Source organism: Octopus sinensis, linkage group LG13, assembly GCF_006345805.1.
Source record: "Octopus sinensis linkage group LG13, ASM634580v1, whole genome shotgun sequence".
Lineage (NCBI taxonomy): Eukaryota > Metazoa > Mollusca > Cephalopoda > Octopoda > Octopodidae > Octopus > Octopus sinensis.
The window spans coordinates 17,051,738-17,078,257 of record NC_043009.1 but is presented as its reverse complement, the minus strand read 5'-3'; the positions used below and the strand labels follow the sequence as shown (position 1 = coordinate 17,078,257).

Here is a 26,520-nt window from a genome sequence, read left to right as displayed (position 1 = left end):
ACACTGCCAACAGCTGAAGAACTGAGCTGAGCCATTGATGGTTTGCCCACTGGAAAAGCACCGGGTTTGGATGGCATCCCACTAGAGATCATCAGGTGTACAAGGAGAGCTCTACTTGCTGAAGCTACTGTGTCAGTGCTGGGAGGAGGTAACAATCTTGCAAGACATGAGAGACTGCAACATTGTCACCCTATGTAAGAACAAAAGGGACAAAAGCAACTGCAAGAATTACAGAAGCATCTCACTGTTAAATATCGTCGAGAAGGTCTTTGATCTCATGGTCCTAAACAGACTACAGAAAATCACTGAGAGGGTATACCCCAAATCTCAGTTCGTATTCAGATCAGAACACTCCACCATCAACATGATCTTCTGTCTTTGACTGCTACATAGTGCCAAGTGCAAAGACAACCACTCTTCATCACCTTCATTGATTTCACAAAGGCTTTTGACCTAGTCAGTAGAGATAGCCTATTCAAAATCCTTGCCAAAATTGGCAGTCCTCCAAGATTCCTCAAGATTGTCCAATCATTTTATGTGGATATGAAAAGCATCACTCAGTTTGATGTCTCTTCATTGGAGGCACTCAACATGTGTAGCAGTGTGAGTCAGTGTTGTGTGCTTTCCTCCACATTGTTTGGCATCTTCTTTGCAGTCATGCTGAAACACACATTTGGGACATCAACTGATGATGTCAGTCTTCACACCAGATCAGACAGAAAATTAAGGAAAATCCAGAGTGTGTCAGGTACTCATCTGAGAAATGTTGCACGTGGATAATACAGCACTGACAGTGCACTCTGAGGAGCAAATGCAGCACCTTGTGGACAAACTCTCAAAGGCCTGTCAAGAATTAAGCCTGGCTATCAGTTTAAAGAAGACCAACATACTGAGGCCAAGATGTTGAGCATCCCCCCACTATCACTACCATTGCCATCAACAACTACAAGCTGGAGGTAATTTGTGAATTCTCCTACCTTGGCTCTACCATCTCTGATGGCCTCTCTCCGGACCCTGAAATCTGCAAGCAAATTGAACAAGCATCCTCCACATTTGCCAGGCTCACAAAGGGAGTGTGGAAAAAAGGTTGGGTTATGTACACTGCATGCTGGATGGAGGGATCCCAAAAGACCTTCTGTATGGGAAATTGGCCACCAGCACAAGAGCATGAAGACAACCTCATCTCCGTTTCAGGAGAGATGTAAAAGCACTTGATTTGGACGTCCTGAGAAGAGAGGGGGTCACAAATGATCAGCCATGCTGGAGACAAATGCTGCAAAAGGGGGATGACGTGAGTGGAGGAGAAACAGGAACTTGTCATCAAATAAAAGCACGCCTGAGGAAAGGAAAATCAGTGGTGCCTGTAGAGAGCTCCTTCAAATGCATTCAGTGTATGCATAACGGCCACTCCCATGTGGGCCTCTACAGCCACAACACATGCTGCACCATCATCAGCAGCTGACACAATTTCTTCAGGTGCAAATCCATGGTTTCTTGAGACTGACAGATGCCTACTATGTGCACATGTGCGTAAGTACTTTTTGATGGATAATTATACATGAGGCTCCATATGTTTTTTGTCAACAATATGCACTGTGATGCCAAGTTAACCCTTTAGCATTTAAACTGGTCATATCCAGCCAAAATATTCTACCTGTTTTTTGTTTTGTTTTTGTCCAAACTGGCCTGATCTGTCTACTCACATCTACCCTACAATGTCATTCTAAAAGACATGAACACCCACATCATTGATTATGCATGACTAATTCAGAACAATGTAAACAAATAGGTATTACATTTGACAGAGTAATCTAAATGATAGAGGATGAAATTAAATCTTTTATGACTTCCTTGATTTGGTAAGTTACTCAGCTTAACAGCTGTTTCATAACCACTACAGTTCAGGATATATACTCCAAGCAGAATCTATCAAGTTCCAAATAGGATAGAATGGTCTCCAGTGCACAGGCCTAAGGTCAACCTGACAGATTCCAAAATAGTTGAAGGAATTAAAGAACACAAAATGTAGTTGTGAATTGGGAGTACCTTTACTTAACATGTAAGAATGGAGTTGGAACTTGATACTGTTTACTCATTGTAAATCAGGGGCCTATTTTGTAATGCTTAGAGAAAGGGTTAAAAGAAATTAAGTCAGCATCAGTAAACTGCTGGTTCCTATTTTAACAGTACTAGAAAGACAAAACAATAGATGCTCCAAGAAATTATTTGAATAGAAACATGAAATGCTAGACTTGAATAGAACTTGAGAAATAACTTTTTCTCATTTTATATTTTAGATTTCATGATATGAATCATACTTCCTTTAATTTCAAAGAAGAGAAAATGGGAGTTAATTTATGTTATTTCAAAGGAGTTAAAGCAAACTAGCCAAAACATGGAATTGAAACTAAATCTAAGACCATGGCCTTGCTCACCTCACTTGACATTACTGAGGTTATCAAATCCCCTACTACAGAAAACTTTTGGTACAATTAAATGTCCTAACAAATTAAGACTGTAACCTACTTTCTCTATCTCATTTCTTGCTATTACCCATTCTCCTTACACTACAAATGAACCTGCAAAAATCATGGAAAGTACAACTTTCATATTTTCTTCTGCTAAACTGGAAAGCATTCACCACTCTTTGACATAATTACAAAATGTTTGGTCCATTACTTTGTACCATATTCTTATTAAGGGACCTGTGAAAGGAAATACAAATACATTCGACTAGTGAAATGACTATATATATGCTATGTCAGGAAGTTATAAAAGGGAATCATCTATAAAAGTGAATCATCTAATCTTGGAGAATATTTAATGTGATTCCTAGATTGATTTTGGAAGACTATTCTAATCATTTATGACATCGAAATGTTACAACTGTTCCAAATGTTTGCAATTTTTGTTGCTTCAGATCAGCTCTGAGTAAGCAGACCTACCATAAAAGATGATTCAGTCATGACTACTTTATTTTTGCCTCAGGCATAGTGTATATCTTTCTTTCCTAAGATATTTAAGATGTAATTTGAAGGAGATTTAGTTGATGTTTCTACCAATCAAAGTGACTCCTACAGTAAAATTCTTCATTTGTAAAATCTTCGTTGCTGTTATTTAGCCTCAGGTTACCTTTGAGTAGGCACCTATGATAAAAGTTATTTCAGGAATACCCATCCGGCCCTATTTTTAAAGACAGTAGGGTGTGATTTAAGGGAAATATGATTACTATTTCTAGTATAAAGGCAACCATATTGGCTTCTGTAAAATTTTTATACTGAATAGAGCTGGAACTTCAATTTGAAAATGGTCCTCTTTTTTCTTTTCATCTTCTTTCTTCTCGGTTTGCCTTTCATTATTGGTCATTTGAGTGGGTACCCAAATAATACCGGAATTTTGCAATATTATTTTGTTCCCTTAGTTTTACATGTTTACACTTCTATCACCTTCAAGGTATTTTTCATTTGAAGTAATGCATTGGTCCAGGCACATTTTCCACTATTCAAATCAGTGCAGAAGCTCTTGCAAAGGGTTGCCTTTTAATGCCTCCATCGTTTTTTCCTCCACCTCTCCCACATAGACAAATTCTGTAGCACCAGCTTTCATCACCAGTGCTGACTTTTGAAAAAAAGGTCCAGATCAACTTCCAAGTGTTCTTTCAGTTCATGACAGGCATTCAGTTTGGGTCTTCCATGAGCAAACAAGCACAAATTTTGCTGCAACTTTTTTCATTCACAATTCCTTGACCAAAATTCTTTGGCAGGAGCTTCAGGACATACCAGTCATATCAACAAGATCATCAATTGTTTGGTGATAGTTCTCCAAGATCAGTTCATGAATCTTCATGTTGTTTTCATTCGTTCAGGAGGGTTTTGGTTATCCTGAACGAAGTTGATCTTCAAGCGACAAGTGACCATTCCTAAAACATGGAAACCACTCTTAAACTTGTGTTATGTTCATAGCAGTGTCCTTGTAAGCTGTTTGAAGTATGAGAACTGTTTCAGCCACCATTTTCCCCAGCAGAAAGCAGAAGCATGCTGTTCTTTTGTTTCAGCCATTGCTAAAATCTGTGAACAGGGTAGAAACACTGCAAAACAAAGATGCATCACGTGGCAGTGTGACCACAACCACCATTGCTGGTCGGCAGGCTTATGTTTGGGGGTTGCATCATGTGGTTTATAGTGGCAGAAGCCTGAACTACAATGGGTTTGTCCCACAGGGAACGTTTCCAGTTACTGTGAGGTGCCCCCTTGTATAACAATAATGAGCCTACACTGAGTGTCTTCACATCAATTGAATCCCTCCAATAGAAACACTCTCCCACCTCAAATTAATCCCTCATCATTACCACAATTCAGTTGCCATTTCAAAGTAACAGTCAATTCCTGTATTCTGTAAGCAGAGACAAATCTGTAAAAGTTTGTCATCAGCATGTTAGTGTAGTTTTCCCCTCTAAAATCTAACCAGTAATATTGATATTGTCATATCATCCTTTGCAGACATCAATGAATGTGAAACCCACAATGGGCAGTGTAGCAACATATGCATCAATGAAGTGGGCAGTTATCATTGTGAATGTCCAGATGGACTCAACTTAACATCTGATGGTCATTCTTGTCTAGGTGAGTAACTATGGTATGCCCTCTGATATTACTCAGGTGATTTTTATATATCCTTATAAAAAGTGAAGTTTGTTTGTATGTTGACAGCTGAAAACACTAAGTAAAATTGATAATATTTCAGGTTTTTCGTGCTATTTAAATTAATTTGATCATTCTGCAGATAACTGTGCACTTATTTTCCAAAAACTGAATGGGAGTGGGGACGAGTTGGTGGTGAATTGGCTCCTTTTTCTAGCAATCCGTGTACTGTCTATTTTACTATAATGTCCATATCTCTATCCTTATAAAAAGCAGTTTGTTTGTATGTTGACCGCTGGAAACACTGAATAGAACTGATATTTCATGTTTTACATGTCATTTAAATTAAATTGACCATTCCGCAGACAACTGTGTGTTTGTTTTCCACAAACGGAATGGCGGGGGTGGGGAGTTGGTGGTGTATTGGTTCCTATGTCTAGCAATCCACATACTGTATATCTAAACATAATGTCTATATATCCTAATAAAAAGCAAGGTTTGTTTATTTCTACGTTGACCACTGAAAACACTAAATAAAATTGATAATATTTCAGGTTTGTCATGCTAAATCAATTGACCATTCTGCAGATAATTGTGTGTATATCTCTCTCACTACCTCAACCTCTTTTTTCCCAAGAGACAAAATATGTGAGACAGATAGAAAGTGGGTTAGAGAGAAAAAACAAGTGAGACAGAGTGGGGATTAACATTTATTTAGAATATTTAAATTGTGCAACCGATACTACCACCACAACCACTAATACCTATTAATCTATACTGCCACCACTACTACCAACACAACCACAACTTACTGCCATCAGCCATGCTTCTCAGAAACCTGGATCAGCCAAGATTGAGCAATGGTACATGTATGGTTGTGCCTGAACAACAGACTCACATTGAAGCAAAAATCTTCACTGGATGCGATAGGGGAGGCATCGTATTTATACCTAGAATATCACTAATACTAACAGATATCCTCTTTCATTTCAAACGATTGCAATTCCCAGGTCAAACACTGCAGGTTGTCAGTCTCCTTCTAGAAGCCAATGGTTAATTGTATGTAGGTTGTTCCAGAGTAGGAAACCCACAGGAACTCTTCACAGATGCTTCAAAGAAATAAGTTAAAAACATTGTATATACTGAAGTTCTGCAAATGTTTTATGATTTTTGTACATTTCTCAATTATCATTTATACTACTTTCTGTATTTAGATAGTCTAAATAAATTTATAAAATTATCTTATGCAATATTTAAATACCTTTTAACAACTTTTTTTGTAAGGAAAATGGGAATTATGATAGACTTTGATTGGCTGAAGGATCTAGTAGAAGATGCTTGCCCAAAGTGTCCCATGGTAGGACCAAACCCGAAATCATGTTTTTAGGAAGCAGGCTTCTTACCACACCGCCATGCCTGTGCCTATATGTATCTTTTATCTTTTACTTCTTTCAGTCATAAGACCCTGGGGCACTGCCTTCAGGAATTGTTAGTCAAATGAATTGACTCCAAGACTGTTTTTTAGGTCTGGTACTTATTTTATCAGTTTCTTTTGCTGAACTACTAAGTTATGAGGACGTAAATACACCAACACTGGTTTCAAGCAGTGGTGGGGGACAGACACAAAGAAACACACACACACACACACACACACACACGACAGGCTTCTTTCAGTTTCCGTCTACCAAATCCACTCACAAGGCTTTGGTCAGTCAAAAGGTGTAGCAGAATATACTTTCCCAAGGTGCCATGTAGCAGGATTGAACCCCAAAGCCATGTAGTTGGGAAGAAACCCTTTTACTACACAGCCACACCCTCACACTTATAGCTTTTATACCACATATACTTCATACACCTTACATATAGTCTTATATAAACATATTTGTTACAAATATATATGCACAGAACCTCATATGGTAGAGCTTTTCAGTCCATGCCTCTTTGATAAAAATGTCTATTATACATAAGTAATTCTATATACAGAAATGGTTAACTGACTGATCTTTTTTACCATTCTTAAAACAGCATCACATTGTCCAAGCTTGGTGTTTCCAGAAAATGGTCAGTTAATACCAGCCTCTTGTCAATACCCTAATGAAACTGGTATAAAACCAGGAACTGTATGCAAGGTGAAGTGTTTGAAAGGATACACAGTTAATGGCACAAAGTCTGTAAAATGTTTGTTAAATGGGTCTTGGTCTCAGAAACAAGCAACATGTGCAGGTGAATATACAACTAGATTTTTCAATTATATTTTGCCAATCATAAAAAGATGTTTTTTTTAAATGTAAATTCTCTTTTGTTGCTGAAAGTTGGATTGTTTGTGATGTATTATGGTGTTTGGTATGAGCTGTGGATATAAGGGATTTGATATAAGTGAGGAAGAATGGATAGTGTAAAAGATGTTGTGTCAGAATTGTGATTCTGTATATAATGAAGGAATACTAAAGGTAATGATACTGTATGATTGTGAAAGATGGGAGGAAATAGCCTGCAATGAGTAAGTTATATATAAAAAAAAGTAAAAGATGAAACTAGATTTGCCACAACTGAAGTTAGTATAATGCTGTCAAATGTCTGCTGTATTTGTCTGGTAGATGCTGGTAAATGACATGCCTTACGAAAGAGAGAAATCTGGAACATTCTTTTAGAATATTGTGTTTGTGGTGTTCAGTCAATTCATCATTGGTAAACTCATTGCTAAGTTAATTCATTGCTAGATCAACTCATTGCCGGGTCAATTTAACAGTAGCTGTTGCCAGCATCCAAGTTAGAAAGCTACCAAGTTATTAAATGGTGCATAAGCAAGGTATTGAACTGATATTAATAAAACCTTTCTTTTATTCTTGATATTAAGATGTAGGAAATAATAGAAATTGGAATGTCATGGGAAAATAAAAGCTGAAGAATAGAAGAAGGAAAACAATGGAAGCAATCTGACAACATTCTTACTTTCTTAAAATTTCATTTTTTTTTATTTCCTTCACCAAAATATCTGGTGTATTTAACTTCAAATAACTATTTTCATTTCAGCCAAATCATGTCCTAAAATGAGTATCACCCCTCATGCCACTTTGGAGCCAACCATTTGTCAAAATAGCACTGTTCCTGTGAACACCTTTTGCCTGACAAAATGTGCAAGTGGATATCAATTAGTTGGAGATGCTATAAACCATTGTCTTCCTTCATCAACCTGGGCTAAGGAATCAGCCAAATGTGTTCCATGTAAGTAATTTGTTTTAATGATTTCTGTTTTCACAAACTTTGTGGCTCCACTAAAATCTATTTAGCTGCATCTGTTTCAATCTTAGACTTTTTTCCCTCAGTTTTGAATTATAACGTTAACCTTCTCTCTTTGTTCCAAGGTCAGATGCCTGGAAAAACACTTTTCCAGCCTAATTTTGTTTATGCTCTTGCACACACATCAATAACACTTTCCACCTGGCTTTTGCAATCTTATGTGCTTCATCAATACCTCTCTCTCTCTCTCTCTCCCTCTCTCTCTCTCACTCCCTCTCTCTCTCTCACTCACGTACCCCCCCACACACACATCCAGGTTCTTACATCTTCACATACACTTTCACACTACTCCACTAACAATTGACCCCCCCCCCTCACTAACCAGCACCTCAGTACTTCCATCTTACACACATCTATACTCATACATACATCACACAGACACTCACAAGCCACTTTCTCCTATGCTTTCTTCCGTGGATCTACACATCCATTCCTTCCACCCTTTTTTATTGCTCATCCCCATTAGAACACCTCCCACCTCCATCCTATCTCCTCTCATCCTTTTTCGTATTCTCCCTATCTCTCTCTCTAAACTCTCTTACTATTTCTTTCTCAATGTCCAAACTGCTAAAATTTTTTCTCCATCTAAAGTGTTAAAGTAAATTATATTTGTCAAACTTTGTTCTTTCTGCATTTATACATATTTATACATATAGATTCACACACACAAACACATATATACATCCAATCATAAAAACCTTACCAAAACAGAAAGTGAAACTTAGTGCAGTTCTTTGGCTTGCCAGCGCCTGTCAAACCATCCAACCCAAGCATGGAAAATGGATGTTAAGTGATGATGATGTATAGATTGTTTGAATTGGTGTGTAGATTTTATACATTAAGAAAAAGGGGGTAATAAGGATTTGTATAAAAAAACATTTATTTACCAATTTCATGTTTTTAAGGATTCATCATTCATGATTTCTTATAGAAAATTCAAACCAATTATAAATATATACGAGTTAATTGAAAAAAGATCTGGAGTTGAATTGTTTTCTTGAGTTTTAGGAAAAGGTTGTTTTGGGAGTGGTTATTTGAGTGGTTCTTTGTCATTTTGAATCTATATGTGCTTGTAAGGCTCTGTGTGTGTGTGAGTGTGTGTGTGTATGTGTATGTGTGTGTGTGCGTGTGTGTGTGTGTGTGTTGTAAGTTTTTCAAGTAACTCACATGTATATAAAAGGTATGAATTTTCTATGAGCAATCATTCATGATAAATCCCTATACAGAACAAAAGTGATAAATTATTTTTTATCCAAATCTTGACTAGCTCCTCTTTCTTTATATACATATATATATATATATATATATATATATATAAAATTATAAATAAAGGTATCTAAGAGATACCACCATGCTTGAAATAGCAGTCAAAACCTGACTCTAAAACCACATCATGTATTCAATACAGCATAAAGTGAAAAGACAAAGGGATAAATGAACTAGTGAAAAACTGGATAATTCCAGACCCTGAGTTTCTGACTCTGTATAAAAATACTTTGCCGTTGTCAATGAAATATATCAAGAATTACATATATATTATATGCATACAAGCATACAAATACTTATGTTTTTGTGTGTATGTATATATATATATATATATATATATGTAATTATGTACAATTCTTGATATATTTCATTGACAAAGGCAAAGTATTTTTATACAGAGCCAGAAACCCAGGGTCTGGAATTATCCAGTTTTTCACCCGTTCATTTATTTCTTTGTCTTTTCACCTTGTGCTGTATTGAATACATAATGTGGTTTTAGAGTCAGGTTTTGACTGCTATTTCAAGTATGATGGTACCTCTTAGATACCTTTATTTATAATTTTGATAATAATCATAACCTATAAGGTTTTTCCTTCCCATGCTGCCACTTGATTTGATCGTTATTTAAATAATGATCTTATCCTTATTTATATAGGAATATACATACACTCATATATATATAGTGTGGAGGCACAATGGCCCAGTGGTTAGGGCAGTGGACTCACGGTTGTAGGATCGCGGTTTCGATTCCCAGACCAGGCGTTGTGAGTGTTTATTGAATGAAAACACCTAAAGCTCCACAAGGCTCCACCAAGGGTTGCTGGCGATCCCTGCTCTACTCTTTCACCAAAACTTTCTCTCACTCATTCTTCTGTTGGCCTGCTCGCTTAGCCAGCAAGGTGGCGTCATTTGAAGGCTAAAACAATGTGAAGCGCATTGTGACCAGTGATGTGTAGCAACATCTTATAACCTGGTCTGTCACATTGGTCACGATGATATATATATAATAAGAAAAAGTGAGGAAGAGAATTCTGATTATCCCCACGTGGGAGTAGTAATGCAAGAAATATATATATAAAATAAAAGAAGAAAAATGTACACAGTTTACATAGTTTTAATATATTTTTTGATATAGTTTATAAGTGAAAGAGTATTGAGTTAGTCGACCGGTTTCACTTTCATTAATCATGACATTGAAATTATTGTAATTTCTTATTTTCTTAAGAAGAGTTAGTCCATGTTGTCTATGGGAGTTTGTGAATGAAATATATATATATATATATATATATTATATAAATATATTAAACATATATATATCTGTATTATATAAACTAGCAGGAAGACTGCTAGCCACTTGATAATATTCTCACATTTGATTCCCAATTCAAATAATTTTTATATTTTATCACAGTCATAATCTCTCTTTTTTAAACAAGCATCATGGTAGTCCAACAACAGGGGGAAGCAGTTTGTCAAGTTTTATCTTCCTCTCAAAGCAACATAGAGATTTCAGTTCAGCAACCCATCTGTAAGCTTTGCAGTGTGTGTGTGGGGGGGGGGGGTTAGAGAGTAAGAGAGAGAGAACATTGCAAACAATGAATGAAATAAACATGAAATGAAAAATTCGTATAAACAAAAGGGTGTTACTACAGATGTATACGCCCCTGACTTTGTTGCCTCATAACATCCAGAAAAATGGATACTTTTTAACAAAATTGTCTACAAATACTGCTTAGATGTTGTGGCTTCAGAGTATATAGTAAAGAATATATATTATAGGAAATAATTTTTCTGGGGGGGTGGAGAAAGGAGTTTCAGAAAATTCAAACGAGCTGACTTTTTTCCCTCAAAACTTTCAGGAAGATGGGTATCCTTTAATGAAAACTTATACAAATCCCTTTCAAACAGCATAGATTATAAAGAAATCTGTGGGAAGATGTTTTCAGTGATTTTCCCCATTTTTTTAAGCCACAGCCTTCAAAATGATGGGGTTGTGGGGCTTCTTCGTATGAAAAAGTTTTGAAAACTCTTTTTTTTACACCCACCACTCTCATCATCTCACTCTGGACCTATTTTAGCCAATTTTTTTTTTTGCACTTCAAAACCATGAGAACATTTTTGGTAAAAAAATTTTTAAAGTTGTTAATATTTTCAGAGGGAGTGATTTAGGGGTGATTTGGCTGTTGTTTCTATCACATCCAAAGACAACCCTCCTCAGTTCTTTATCAGTCTTGCATGTATTGATGTTTTTCAATATTTCCCCCCATAAATACATTTATATGCTATCAAAAAGAAAATTTGAGAAATTATGAATTTTTTGCAACCCCACTCCCTACCTCCAATTGTTTCTATTAAGAAATTAAAATATTGGAGAGCCTGAGAAAGTCATTGATGGCATTTATCCACAGGGATTTAAAAAAATTACAGAGATGTACTTGCATAGCAAATGACTTGATCTGAAATCATGTGCTGAAACAAAAACAATTGCAGTGTAGATGTTTGTAAGCTATTCAAGAACACACAAAAACCATTAGTTTCACAGCACAACTTAAATACAGAGGTCCTGCTTAAATGCAGGGCTCCCGATTCATCTATGTAATGATATGAAGGGGTGGGTTAGTTTTAGGGTTAGTTAGGGTTAGGATGTCATCACACGTCCACACAGTGTACATTTAAAATGTTTTGTATATAACACTTATATTTATGTAGTACCTCTGTATTTAAGTAGTACAGTTAAGGGACCTCTGTATTTAAGTATTACCAGTTTCACTGTAACATTAAAATTATATTTGTGTCAAAATATTTTCGTCACTTTCAAACCGCAGCCTGTTCACTGACAAAACTTCAAAAAAGTGATGCAGAACAAAGTTTTGTCAGTGAGCACACTTACACACACACACACACACACATTCAAGTACCAGTTTTGAATACTTGTCGGTAACTTTTTTCCTCCACGTCTTTTAATAGTAATTACCCACCTTTCTAGGCTCTTCTCACAGCTATCCACGTTCAAAAATTATATGGGTATTTAAAAAAATTTTCATTCTATAAATAAGGTTTTTACATTATGTATACATTAACAGAATAAACTGTCGGTTTTCCAAATAGCGAATTAAAATTTAAAATAGAAAGTGAGAGACATTGCAAATGGAAATGGAATACTCCACAGTGAATGCAATGAATATTTAAATTTGTGAGAAATTGGATGCAGTGAATATTTGCAAGAAATTGGAGTTTAAAAAATTCAAGAAACTTGAGAAATCGAAATTATAGGAAATTTCTCAGAACATGAATTTATAAAAATATTTCCAGGCAGTCAACCCTTTAATAATTGCTTTCTTTTGGTACTTTTAGTAATTGTTACATACATAATTAATAAAAAGCTTTCTCCCTTATAGTATAGATACACACATATTTGAGTGTGGTCATAAATTTACTTTCCAACCAATTATTTTGGGTTTAGTCCCACTTCTTTTCACCTTGGATAAGTGTCTTCTGCTATAGCTTCAGGTTAACCAAACACCTCTGAGTAGATTTGGTAGAGAGAAACTGCAAGAAGCCTATTGTGTGTGTGTGTTTGTGTGTGTGTGTGTGGAGGGGGTGCATCTTTGTGTCTGTGTTTATCCCCCACTACTGCTTGACAACTGGTGTTGCTTAGTTTCTATCCATGTAACTTAGCAGTTCAGCAAAAGAACCTGATAGAATAAGTATTGAGGTTGATTTGTTTGGCTAAAATTCTTCAAGGTGTTGCCCTAGCATGGTCTCGGTCTATTGACTCGAACATGTAAAAGATAAAAAAAATTCATATATGTTATTCATATATATGTATGTATGTCTGTTTGAATGAATGACTGAATGAGCTTTTTTAAACCTTCTACTTAGGTCAGCTTCAAACTGCATCTTATTTTCCACCAATTTCCAAACCGCAATCTCTTAAGCTTAATTTCATTTAACTTGGTCTGCATCATCATCATCATTGTTCGACCGTGGTCGAGACAATGGAATTTACCATGCTACACCAGACTTCACGGTCCATCATTGCATTACGGAGGTCCTGTTGCTGGATGCCTGTATCCCTGGAGATTACATCAGGGTAGGAGAGTGTGTGCCCTCTGGTATTGCAAGCAGATAGCTTCCAGAGGAGAAGAGTAGAAATTACCTCGTCTTCAGCTCTACATGTTGTAGAGCAAACTGGACTCTCCTACCTTTCACAAGAGATGACACAGGTGGTAGTTTCCCATATATTTGCATTTTGGTTGGATGGCGCTTCCTACAAGCCACTCTCAGAGATGCTTAATCCTTTAGCATTCAGATTTCATTGTTTTGAATTAATCGTGCATTATCTTGTAGCTTCAAGATTTCGATGGTGTGTTTGTATATTTCAAAAAATGACATTGTAGGGTAGGTATGAGGGATTGGATCTGGTGAGTTTTAACAGGTAAAATATTTGGGCCATATATGGTCAGACTAAATGCTAAAGGGTTAAATTTCAAAGAGCTTGATACTTCTTAAAATGCAAATAACATTCAAGCACAGATATATTGACTAACTGCTGGCATATTGTTGGTGGGGGCAAGTATGCTGGTCTGTGATTGCTCCTTCATTGATTTCATATTGTTATATGAACTCTTTCATATCTGGGACACAACTGATCTCCTGATGCTTGGAAAACTTAATCAATAATCATACGGTATTTTCTGTTCAAATAAAATACAGTTGTTACTCCACATTTGTACAAATTTATGTTGGTATTCAAAATATTTAATCAGTTTTAAATTACCAACATTCTCTTATATATTACTGTTATTTTCAGAGTTGAGAAATTTAGACATTGCAGTGTCTGACTTGCAATAGTGGAGATGCTTTTTTCTCTAATTTTCACTTATGCATTTTTGATATCAGTCTCAACAAAATCTTTAGAGTTCACTTGTGTAAAAAAAATTATCATCATCATTGTCATTTGGGAATACAATTTCATTTATAAAACTCTTTTTTAAACAAGTTATTTCAAAATTATTCTCTTTCAATAAATTATTTTTACAGACAACTAGGTAAATACTGTCTGCTGTGTGTGCGTGTGTGTATACATACACATATGTGTGTGTGTGTGTACATATACGTGTGTGTGTGTGTATTGCTATACTATGGACTTTTTACTTCTTCTGTGTGCATTAGCTATTATATAATAAGCTTCATTGGTTATTCTTAATCCTGTATGTAATAGCAACAGTATATATGAAACCACTGTGTGTATAATGAGCAAAAAAGACTACATTGGAATTGGAGTTGTTATTAATTCTGCATTTAATATCCACCATTTATGTATGTGTGTGTGTGTATGTGTGTATGTATGTGTGTGAATGTATGTATGTATGTATGTATGTATGTATGTATGTATGTATGTATGTGTGTATGTATGTATGTATGTATGTATGTATGTATGTATGTATGTATGTATGTATGTATGTATTGATGTATGTATGTATGTGTATGTATGTATGTGTGTATGTATGTATGTATGTATGTATGTATGTATGTATGTATGTATGTATGTATGTATGATGTATTGATGTATGTATGTATGTATGTATGTATGTATGTATGTGTGTATGTATGTATGTATGTATGTGTATATGTATGTGTGTATGTATGTATGTATGTATGTATGTATGTGTATATGTATGTGTGTATGTATGTATGTATGTATGTATGTATGTGTATATGTATGTGTATATGTATGTGTGTATGTATGTATGTATGTATGTATGTATGTACTTATGCACATATATTTATGTATCATTTGTGTACACATGTATGTATCTTCTCTTCTAGTTATAATTATTTAAATTCTTCCTGTAAGAAAAGAACTGGCTTCTAACAAAGATTCAAAGCTCCTTCATTGTAATGTTGATAACAAAAACAATGTCACATTTTGAACTTAAGAAAAGTCTTGCATATTTTTACCGTTCAACTTGCGGCTTGTAATGTAAATTTTAGATTGTTGACTTCTTTTTCTGAAAATCCTAGCTCTTCCGGATTGTCACTTTGACATTTACTAAAATAACCTAGTGCACCAATTATTATTGGTATAAATGTGAATTTATAAGCAGGGTATAGAAGCTGAAGGTTTCAAAGAAGTTATCCATAGTTATCCTATTTCTCTTTGATTTTTGAAGAGATATTAACATCAGAAGAGCAGCAGATCTCTTTTATGGTACCTAGTTTTTCTTTAATCTCTTTAACAACTATATCTGGCCTGTTTTGTTTACACTTGGTAGAAATTTTGATGGGGGTTGTTCCACCACCATTCCTTGTGTTGATGTTCAGTAAGAGGGTGGTTCATTATCCTCATTGTTTAATGCCTGTCTTCCATACATACATGGGTAGGACAGTTAACAAGAGCCAACCAGGTAGAAGACTACCCCAGGCTACTGTGTCTATTTTGGCAGGGATTTTATATGTGGATACCCTTCCTAACACTAATCACTCAGCAAAGTGGACACGGTGCTTCTAATGTAGCACTAGCACAGGTGAGGCATGATTTTTACAGATGATTGCCCTTCCAAATGTCAACCACTTTTCAATGGGGACTTAATACTTTTTACGCGGTACCAACACTGGCAGGGTCACCAAGTAACTCGCAAAACAAGGAATTTTGAGAGGTGCAGGAGTATTTGAGGAGGGGAGCTTGTGTCAGGGGATGAAAGGTTAGAGTGAGATAGAGAGGCAGAAACAGGTGTCCTGCTATAACAGAGCGGGTATTGGAGGAGGAGATGATCTGGTGTCAGATGATGAAAGGTTAAAGTGTGACAGAGAAATAGAGAGTCAGAAACAGGTGTCTTGCTATCAAGGAGGTACATGATTACCCAGAGAGAGAGAGAGAGAGGAAGAGGGGAGAGAGAGAGGTACAAGAAAGGGGACAGAAACAAGTATGTTGTTATAAAGGAGATACTTGGTTACCTAGTTAAAGGATAAACAAGAGGGGAGAGAGAGAGGTACAAGAAAGGGGACAGAAACAAGTATGTTGTTATAAAGGAGATACTTGGTTACCTAGTTAAAGGATAAACAAGAGGGGAGAGAGAGTGATCAAAAATGAGGGCAGGAAATAGGTGTGCTGCTGTAGAGGAGACACATGGTTACCCAGCCAGAGGAAAAAGAGAGAGAGATGGAGTGAGTGGGAAGCAGCAAAAATGCAAGAGAAAACAAGAGAGAGATGGTTAAGTGCAAGGGTATAGTCACATATAACAAGATGTGATAGTTGAGTAAAGAAGAGAGAGGTTATTCTCTATTTTTATCTCAGGTCAGTCTTTTCTCTGGGTGGCATTGAATATTGTTTTAGAAATTTTATGCTGCATTGGAAGAGTAGTTTCTTGATGATATTTAGGGGCAGCTACTGGTCACATTGCCTTTGTCTTCCACAGAAATGTGACATAATTGACATGTTTGGTTGCATTTTGAGGTTCCAAGAGTTTTACTGTCTGTTTTGCTTATTAGGCATTTTGTGACAATTTCCTGTCCTTGGATTGCAAACGCACAGCCTTGGAAGTATGAAGTGATGCAAAAGTCACAAGTCCATGAAAGGCTGTTGATATTACTGCCATTTTTAAGACAGCAATCTAGCAGAATCTTTAGCATTCTGGCCAAAATGCTTAATGGCATTTCGTCTGTCTTTACATTCTGACTTCAAATTCTGCTGAGGTCGACTTTGTCTTTCACCCTTTCAGGGTTGTTAAAATAAGTACCAGTGGCACATAATCAACTATCCCCCTCCCCTCAAATTTCAGGCTGTGTGCTTATAGTAGAAAGGATATTACTGTCACCTTCAAGTCTTTGGGAAACATATCCATGCGTAGACAATTTTTGGTATGCTGAGCATTTCACATTTATGTCTTCTTTGTGGTATGTTTGTTCAGTTGTTCCAGGGTTGTATGGAATGTCGTCAGAAAGAGAGTGCTTTCTGACGAATTCACAGCTGACTTGTATGATGTTGTTCTCTTCTCTTTTCAGCTCTAGCTTTAAATATTTATCTTTGCTGCTATTGTTTAAATTTATACTGTCTGAGAGATACTGTACAACATTCAAAGGCTGTCTCAACTGATTTCAATCTTCTATGCTCTTTGTCCCTACTTAGAGAAAACCTTCCCATTATCACTGCTTCTGGTGACGTCAGGGTTTTGTGGGTTTTAATATAGAAGGAGTGAATTCCTTCTACACACCAGTCAAGTATTCTGAATATTGGAATCAGCCCTGGTACTGCAAATGTGTTGTGGGATATTGCTTGTTGTAAGAAGAGAGCTCCAAATGTCATATTTTTACATATCAGAGGTGATATTCTATTTGTGAACTACATATCATGAATATTATTCATATGATATATTTTTATCAATACCTAGATATTTGTTGCATTCTTTGTATTGAACAGGAGAGATACAGAGACCCTCTATGCTCAGGTTCTGGGTTTGGGTACTGAGTTCTGAGTTCAACAATTAAATTCAAATATTTATTTTGACCATATTCCATTCCAATGCCAGCTGGAAACATTAACTCCAGCTTACATACGAAATATCTCACTTCATGATATTTTTATTTCATTTGTGAATTGACAAAGGATATGTTCATTCAAGCATAGATGAGGACATCCTGCAAAGCCTGGTGGAATAAAATCCCATCGTAATTATTGAGGAACTAGCAGAGAAGCTTGGAATTGGTCATTCAACCATTCATTGACCCCTGTGTGCCATCGGAAAAGTCAGCAAATTGGGTCAGTGAGTTCCTCACAAACTTCCATCAGGATAATCCTCAGCTACATACAGCAAGGATGACATTCCAAAGGATGGAGCAGTTTGAATAGGAAACAATGCCCCACCCACCATATTCGCCAGTCATTTCCCCATCTCATTATCATTTATTCTGCAATCTTCAAAATCATTTGGACTGAAAAATTATGAATTCTGTTGACAAGGTCAGAACAGTACTGGAGGAGTATTGTTCATCACAGACAAGTGAATTTTGGAAGAGGGGTCTTACAATTCTATCGGATAGAACTGGCACCCCTACAAGTCTATCAGATAGAACTGGCACCCTTACAAGTCTATCAAATAGAACTGGCACCCCTACAAGTCTATCAGATAGAAATGGCACCCCTACAAGTCTATCAGATAGAACTGACACCCCTGCATGGGACTGAGTCTCATAAATTGATGAGCCAATAGACAATTGACGTCAAACTGTGTGAGCATTAATCTCGTTATTGATTCTGTGTTGGGGCTATTGGATTGTTATCATGCAAATAGTTATAATAAGATGACCAACGCTTGTTACATTGCTTATTGTTATACAGTTATATTTGGTACTGTGATGTATTGTTATGCATACGCACACATCATATATCGTCACTGACAATATAACAGTTGGTGTCGAGAAGTATTCAAGTATTGTCAATTATATATTTTTTGTTTATGAGAACAAAAAATTCATCTTGTTGTTTATCATGGAAGAATTACTACCAGCTGCGATAGAGTTGCAAAAGCAGCAATACGAAGTTTTACAGATTCTCCTCAAGGAAATGAAAAATGCTACAAATGCATTTACACTAGATTTATTGACAAGCTTCATCGATGAATTTAGATATAATCTGGATGAAGATGTCACATTTGCTGCTTATTGTAATTGATTTGAGGAAATATTCAAGAATAAATGTTCAGACTGGAAAGAACACCAGAAAACTAGACTTTTGCAAAGAAAATTGGCATGAGTGGAACATGAAAAGTATATTAATTACATAGTACCCCCAAAACTGGAGATTTATGATTTCAAGACAGAATAAGCACACTATCAAAAATTCTTAGTGAAAAAAAAGATCTTTGTTCAGTATGAGATGGTCCTGTTTAAATTTGATGGAAAATGTAGAGGATGACTTCATTGTATATATCAGAATAGAAAGTGTGTGTCTGAAAAGTTCAAATTAAAGGAACTAACAATGGATATGTTTAAGTGCCTGATATTCATTCAAGGACTAATAACACAGCAGGATTCAGAAATTCACACAAGGATATTGACTAAGCTAGAACAGAACCAGGGTATTACTCTTCAACAGATATTAGAAGACTGCTAACATAGTAAAGCTTAAACATGACACTGAGAGAACACAGCAACATTATGTATCAAACATACAGGCTATAAGGCAAAAAAAAAAAATCATTAGAAAGTGTAAAGTGGATCTGTGCATGAGATGTGGTCAAATACATGACCAGTATGACTGTCTGTTCAAAATACTTAAACATTTCAAGTGTGGTTTTCAAGGTTATATTTTTGGATTCTCATTGTTGCATAAAAATAAGGAAAGAATCTAAAAGTGATGCATACAGGTAACATAATAAAATGTATTCAGTGTATCTGAAAATGATAAGAATAATGAAATACATAGAAAGTCTGTAAACATAAAAATAACTGGAACAAACATCAGATTACAACTCGATACTGGGAATGATATAACTATATTGAATGACAAAGCATGGAGTGTGTTAAGTAAACCAGAACTAAGTAAAACTACAAAAGCTGCGAGAGGTGTTTCAGGAAGGAAATTATTGTTTAGAGGTGAATTCAATTGCAATGTGACTTTCTGAGGCAAAAGCAAACAATAAAGGCAAAGGCTTATGTGCTAAATAATACCAATAACCTATTTGGAATGAATCGGTTGGAGACATTCGATCTCTGGGATTTATCCATTAACCACTATTAAAAAAAATGTAATAGGCACAGGCACAAGTGCTAACACTGACTCAGACAAATTGCAAGAAGAATTAAAGAAAGTAATCCCTTCCAGACGAACTTGGTGCATGTTTGAAAACAAAAGCAAAATTTGAGATAAAAGAGAATGCAGTACCAATTTTTAAACCAAAAGGAAATGTGCCATACACAGTTTTTGAGAAGATAAACTAAGAGATACTAGAAAAAATTGGAGTTATCCAGAAAGTGGAATATTCTCAATGGGCATCACCAACTGTGTACATTAAGAAAAAGAATAATAAAATCAGAGTGTGTTAAATAAATGTCTTAAAATGTTTAACTATGCACTATCTGCTCTAGAGGACATATTTGTGAAATTAAATGGTGGCAAGGATATTTTCTGAATTAGATCTCTCTGACATGTATCTACAAATTAGAGTAGACCATGAATGCTCCAAATATCAAACAATTAACACACATAAAGGACTGTATCAATACAAGAGGTTACCATTTGGCGTAAAAATTGCACTAGCGGTGTTTGATGAAATATTGATTAGGAGGGAATCAAGAAGTCTGCATGTGCAACATGTGGAAAAAGGATTTTAAAAAACTAAGTGAATTCAGGCTCCAACTGAGCGCAGGTAAGTGTGATTCATTTTTGCCTAAAATTAGATATTTGAGGCAAATCATAAATAGAAAGGGTCAGTGTCTGGATCCTTCCAGGGCATCAGCAATTAAAAATATGCCCCTGCCAAAGAATATAGTGGCATTACAAGCATTTTTGGGTTTGGTGAATTATTACCAAATTAACATCCCTAATATTCATAACTTGCATGCACCATTAAATTACCTGCTAATGAAAGGAATGAAATGGAATTGGACACAAAAATGCCAAGAAGCCTTCAAACAGTTAAAAGATACACTAACTTTTGAGCTACCTATGATCTGTAAAAGGAAATTATAGCAGCTTCAGATGCCAGTAAACATGGCATCGGAGTGGTAATTTTGCATAAGTATGAAAATGGTAATACAAAAACCGTAGCACAATGCATCATGTACACTATTGCCCATTGGGAGGAATTACAGCCAGACTGAAAAAGAAGCTTTGGCAATTATTTATGTTGTAAAAAAGTTCCATAAATTCATCAATGACAGAAGGTTTTGTCTGCAAACTGCTTGTCGCCCCTTATTGACTATATTTGGCTCTAAGAAGGGCATCCAAGCACATACTGCCAATAGATTGCAGAGATGTGGAATCATTTTGTTGAACTATAATTTCAAAATAGAATGCCTCCCCTCAAAAAAGTTCAGCCATACAGACAGGTTATCCAGGTGAATACCTAAAAATTTTGAACCATTTGAAGAAAGTTTGATTGCATTGTGAAGAGCTGAAATGGAAATAAAAACATTTTGTGTAATGTGATTAATGAATTGCCTGTAACCTTCAAAGAAATCAAAGCCAAAGCACCGAAAGATGACTTTATGAATAAAATGAAAGTCAACTTGAAAGAAAATAAAGTAAATACATACTGTACTGAAATTTAAATTTGAACTCATATTCTGTATGTGACAACAATCTAATGTCTGCACAGAGGATTGTAGTGCCATTTAAACTGCAAAAAGGAAACCCGAAAGATTTTCACATTAGACATCTAAGAATGTCGTGCATGACAGCAGTTATGAGAAGCTATGTGTATTGGCTGAAGATGGATAAAGATACTGAAAATCTTATGCTCTGCTCTGACAATGAAATCCCCTACTGTCAGTTATCACCTGTGGCCAAAGGCTGAGAGACTACGGTCGAGGTTTCACATAGACTTTGCAGGCCTACTATATGGAAATTATTTTCTTGTAGTAGTGGAAAGCTACACAAAATGGCCGGAAGTATGTAACTGTAGACATCCTATGTCCTCTGCAATAATTGATTTTCTCCTTGAGATATTTGCTTGATATGGTATACCAGATACCATTGTGTTCGATAATTGGACACAGTTTACAGGATCTCAATTCAGAGATTTCTGCCAGATGTTCCAAATTGATCATATAACCATGTCACTATATATCCCACAGTCAAATGTTTGGGTGGAACAGTTCATAGACACGTTCAAGAGGTCATTAAGAAAAGTGGACAATGGAAGGATTGGTGACCTGGCATTAATAAAATTTCTAAGGGTATATAGAGTTACTCCAAACCCAAACACACCATTGGGTAAATCCTCAGTTGAACTAATGTTCATGAGAAAGACTAAGTCCATATTCAACAAACTGTTGTCAAGCAAAAAAAAAAAACTTGGAATAACAATGACAAAAGTGCTATGCCAAAAAATTATAAAGTAAGTGAAGAAGTGCTTTTTAAAAACACAAATATGAAAAACAATCATGGGAGGAAGGTATTATTTGTAATAGTATTGGGAAAATGATCTGTATGGTTAAAAAAGCTAAAGAGGAAGGGTTTGATTTCAAAAGACCTGCAAACTAGTTAAGAAAAAGATACACCAAGGATAATAATAAAAGAACTAAAGAACTGATGGATTTTATGTACACTGTGTTTGAAGTACCATTACCAGATAAAACTGACACACACGTTCTAGTACTAGAAAGAAGAAATTTCCAGATCCTTTAATGGTTGAACCAAAGAGGAAGACGTATTGAACTCCATTTAGAGTTGATTTTTTTCCCTTAAAAGAGGAGATATGGGGAAAAAATAAATAAATAAGACTGGATGAGTCTCATAAATTGATGAGCCAGTAGACAGTTGAGGTCGAACTGTGGGAGCATTAGTCTCATTAATTCTGCGTTGGAGTATTGGATTGTTATTGCATGATCTCTTATAATAAGACAACCACCTCTTGTTACATTGCTTATTGTTATACGGTTATATTTGGCAAATTGATATATTGTTACACAATCACGCACACACATCATATATCGTCTCTGACAATATAACATGTTTCGTGGCTAACTCTGTACACTCTTATACAGAGATGATCATACTACATGCCCCTGTCCAGCTGCATATATGCCTAATGAGTTTCATTCAGCATACTACTATTATCAAATGCTTTTACCAGAGATTTCAAAGACAAGAAGAAGTAGTGAAAGACATAAGACAGTAAGTTTTTTATCCTATGAAAGATATGTATACCAGTGATTACTGAGGGGAGAGAAATGATATTACAGATGAAGTAATGGCTCCCAATTGTTTCTGTTTCTGAGATGTTGAAATGAATAGGTTTGTGGTTTACAGGGTGAAAGAAGCTATCCCTCTTTGGCATGGAACACACAATGTCATCGTTCTTGGAGAGAGAGAGAGAGAGAGAGAGAGAGAGAGAGAGAGAGAGAGAAGAGAGAGAGAGAGAGAGAGAGAGAGATAGGGAGAGAGAGAGAGAAAGAGAGAGAGAGAGAGAGAGAGAGAGTGAGAGAGTGAAGAGTCTGGCATGGATAGGTGTTATGAAAGAGAAGCTGTCATAACTAGTCACCTTGCTGACATCAAGCAATTAGAAACCTTTCCTCCATGGTGACTGTCTGTATATGGTATGGTGATGAGGTTGGTGATGTGGAGAGGAGGAATTCGAAAGGAACTTTATTGAGAGCAAGCATTGTAGAATTAGAGGTGAAGCATTTAGCAAATGCTTGAAGATTTCTCAGTAAATGTGCTGCTAACAGAGCCATCTTGGTGAAGAAGGATGATTGAGTGAAGAAGTTGGTTGAGTGGAATTTTCTTCTGTGGATCAAAAGGCTTTTAATAGGCATGAAAACTTGCATTTCATGCTAAATCTTTTGATTTTTCAGTAGGAGCTGTAGTGATAGGTAAAAGACTCCTAGAAAGTGAATTCTAGTTCTTGTAGACAACGCTATTTACCTGTAAAGCTGTAGCACTGATACAGGTAAACTTGTTGTTGTTGAGTTGTGGGTTAACCATAAATTAGCAGATCCATGATGGAAAGCATTCCACCCATGACCATCCCATCTTTTAAAGTCCAACATGTCTTTCTTCTTTCAATATGGAATTGAATGATCTGAAGGAAGTCACGCAAGCCTAAGAATGTTGTTTCAGCTCATGATAAACTAGTTGCAGGTTTTGGAGTTAAGAGCTTTGGTTGTGTGAAGTATGTGAAGCGAGACTCCATAGAAGAATAGTTTTGCTCATCTACTTAAATGTTTCATATGAATTGTAAGTGACATTTCTTTTTATTAAAGGTAGCAAAGGATTTAGTTTCTGCACTACCAGCTTCACTCTGCAATGAGTGAAAAGCCCAGGACAAACTATATCCCTTGAAGTCCTCAAAAGTAATGTCCTTATTTTAGTAAAAGGCAGGGTGAGATCAATGTCTTCAATGCAGGAAGTGAGTTGGGCAAAAAACTGTTGGAAATTATGAGAGAGAGAGAGAGAAAGAGAGAAAGAAAGAGAGAGAGAGAGAGAGAGATGTGAAACCCAGAAGATGGATGTTGAAAAATAGGGAAGGGAGACTTTGAGCCAAAGTCGGTAGAAGTTGTTATTTCTGAAATCCGGGTTGGAGATTCTTGCTTGCATAAGAAAAAAAATCATCTGCTTAATTGGCAAGTCTTCATCTTTGAATATTCTTCAACCACTTGTTGTTACTCAGTGGTTTAAAGTCTTAGTTTTATACCATTTCCCATTGTTCTACTTCCTGTCACTGCATCCTCTTGAACTCCTTTCCTTTGGCACCTTTCCTCTACCACCAGACATGCAAAAAATTGAAACTAAATATAACAGATTTAATTTTAATCAGCTGACTATATCTTGCAATCTCAAAATGCCTTAAGTAGCTATGAACATTTCTCTTTTATTTGAAACTAAAATATAAGACAAAAGAAATATGAAATCTTAAGACTGAAAATAGACCAGTTAAAACTGAATGCAGATGGAGGCACAAAAAATGAGATTTATAGTTTAGAACACACATGCTAAAAAGTAAGGTTTTCCCTGTTTTATTCGAAATAATTTTATATGTTTCATTTCTTCTCTATTCTAAGTAACCATTGTCAATGGTATCCAGTGTCCAGCCAACATACAACAAGTTCTACCTAAGAGAAAGAGTTACATTGCTATTGCTATGCCACATATTGAGAATGCAGTCGATTGGACAGTTGAAGAGACATGGGCAGACTTTAAAAGATCCACTGTACTGTTCCAAGCTGGCAAAACTGTTCTTCATCTAAATGTGAAGAGCAAATCAGGAGATATAGTTAAATGTAATCTGACCATTGAAGCCATTGGTATGTATTGGTATTGAATTGTTTTCTCTTATCTGTCAATGTTGGCTATGTTGTTAGGTTTAGAGAATTAAAATTAAATATAATTAACTATTACTCTGTCAACATTAATAACTTACAGAATTCAATGAATTAGCCATAGTCTGGGTATTTACCATTATTTTCATCATATTACTTGTTCAAATTTTATCAACGTTTACTTTATATTTTTATAATATTTTAACTCAAATTTCTATATTTATGGATCTGATAATTATTTATTCTTTCTGTGTTAGTAGTTAAAATAAAACCGTTGTCCCTGTCTAAGCAGACAATGAAATGCCACAAGTAAGATTTGATCTCTCATTCATCTGTTGGTTGCAGTAACTCAGCCAAACTGATAAGAATTTTACTTCTCAAATGGATACTTATAAATTTGTATTCTCTCATTTATGTCGTTTACCAAGTTCTACCATGTCTTACTGTCAAATTAGTCCCAACTATCTTTAAAAAGACAAAGGAAATGGAAGAGACATTAATTATAGATTCACTGTGTCTGAAAAAGGGAGACAAACTGATCCTAATTGGAATCCCTTTGATCATTGGTCTTCTCAGTCATGGTTCACTTAGGATTAGCCACCAAAAATAACAATCTAACAGCTAAATTGATAGGTACTAGATATTATAATAAAATGAGGAATAATATGCTGATGTGGTAGCTGTCATAAATTCTTTGGTTCTGTGATCTGGTTAAAAAACTTAGTTCCTTCTGACCAACTCACCTGGCAGTAACATGGCTTGCAAGAAACAAAATAGTGAAGTGAGGCTGTTGCAAGTGTCTCTGAAGTGGGGTGGTCAAATATACTTCCCAGAAATAGCCAGAACAATGGTTCCATTTATGTCATCTTGAATTTGGATTTATAATTGAAATCAAATTGTATTAAATTTCACAATAGTTTGAACATTTGTTGATACTTTTTTTTTTTTACAGATCAAGAACCTCCAGTTTACAGATCTTGCCCCAAGATTGTTCAAACTGTAGCATGGGGAAAACATCCCAAAGTTTTTTGGGAAATACCATTATTTTTAGACAACGTAGCTGTTGTCAAAATAAAAAGTAATAAAGTAAGTAGAAATTTAATAAACTGTTTTCTAATATAGGTACATCCCTCAGACTTGGAGGACAGGTATATGAGCCGAATTTGACTGGGACATTCTTTTATTGATCCCTGAAGCATGAAAGACAAAGCTGACATCGCAAGATTTGAACTCAGAATGTAAAGTGCCATGTAACTTAATAGGCATTTTCTTCATCCCTCCAACGATTCAGAAAATTCACATTTTTAAGAAATATGATATTATGTAGAAA

The 26,520-nt window shown here is 35.7% G+C and overlaps 1 protein-coding gene across 4 annotated transcripts in view; it reads left to right on the top strand.

The window, feature by feature from the left end:
* LOC115218584 (fibrillin-1) overlaps positions 1 to 26,520 on the top strand; it is a 653,797-nt gene that overhangs the window by 620,810 nt on the left and 6,467 nt on the right. For all 4 annotated transcript variants that reach the window (XM_036508171.1, XM_036508172.1, XM_029788478.2 and 1 more), the window contains 5 exons: positions 4,500 to 4,622; positions 6,666 to 6,863; positions 7,674 to 7,865; positions 24,933 to 25,175; positions 26,143 to 26,276. In XM_036508171.1, coding sequence (XP_036364064.1) covers positions 4,500 to 4,622; positions 6,666 to 6,863; positions 7,674 to 7,865; positions 24,933 to 25,175; positions 26,143 to 26,276 — 890 coding nt within the window. The remainder of the gene's footprint in view (positions 1 to 4,499; positions 4,623 to 6,665; positions 6,864 to 7,673; positions 7,866 to 24,932; positions 25,176 to 26,142; positions 26,277 to 26,520) is intronic.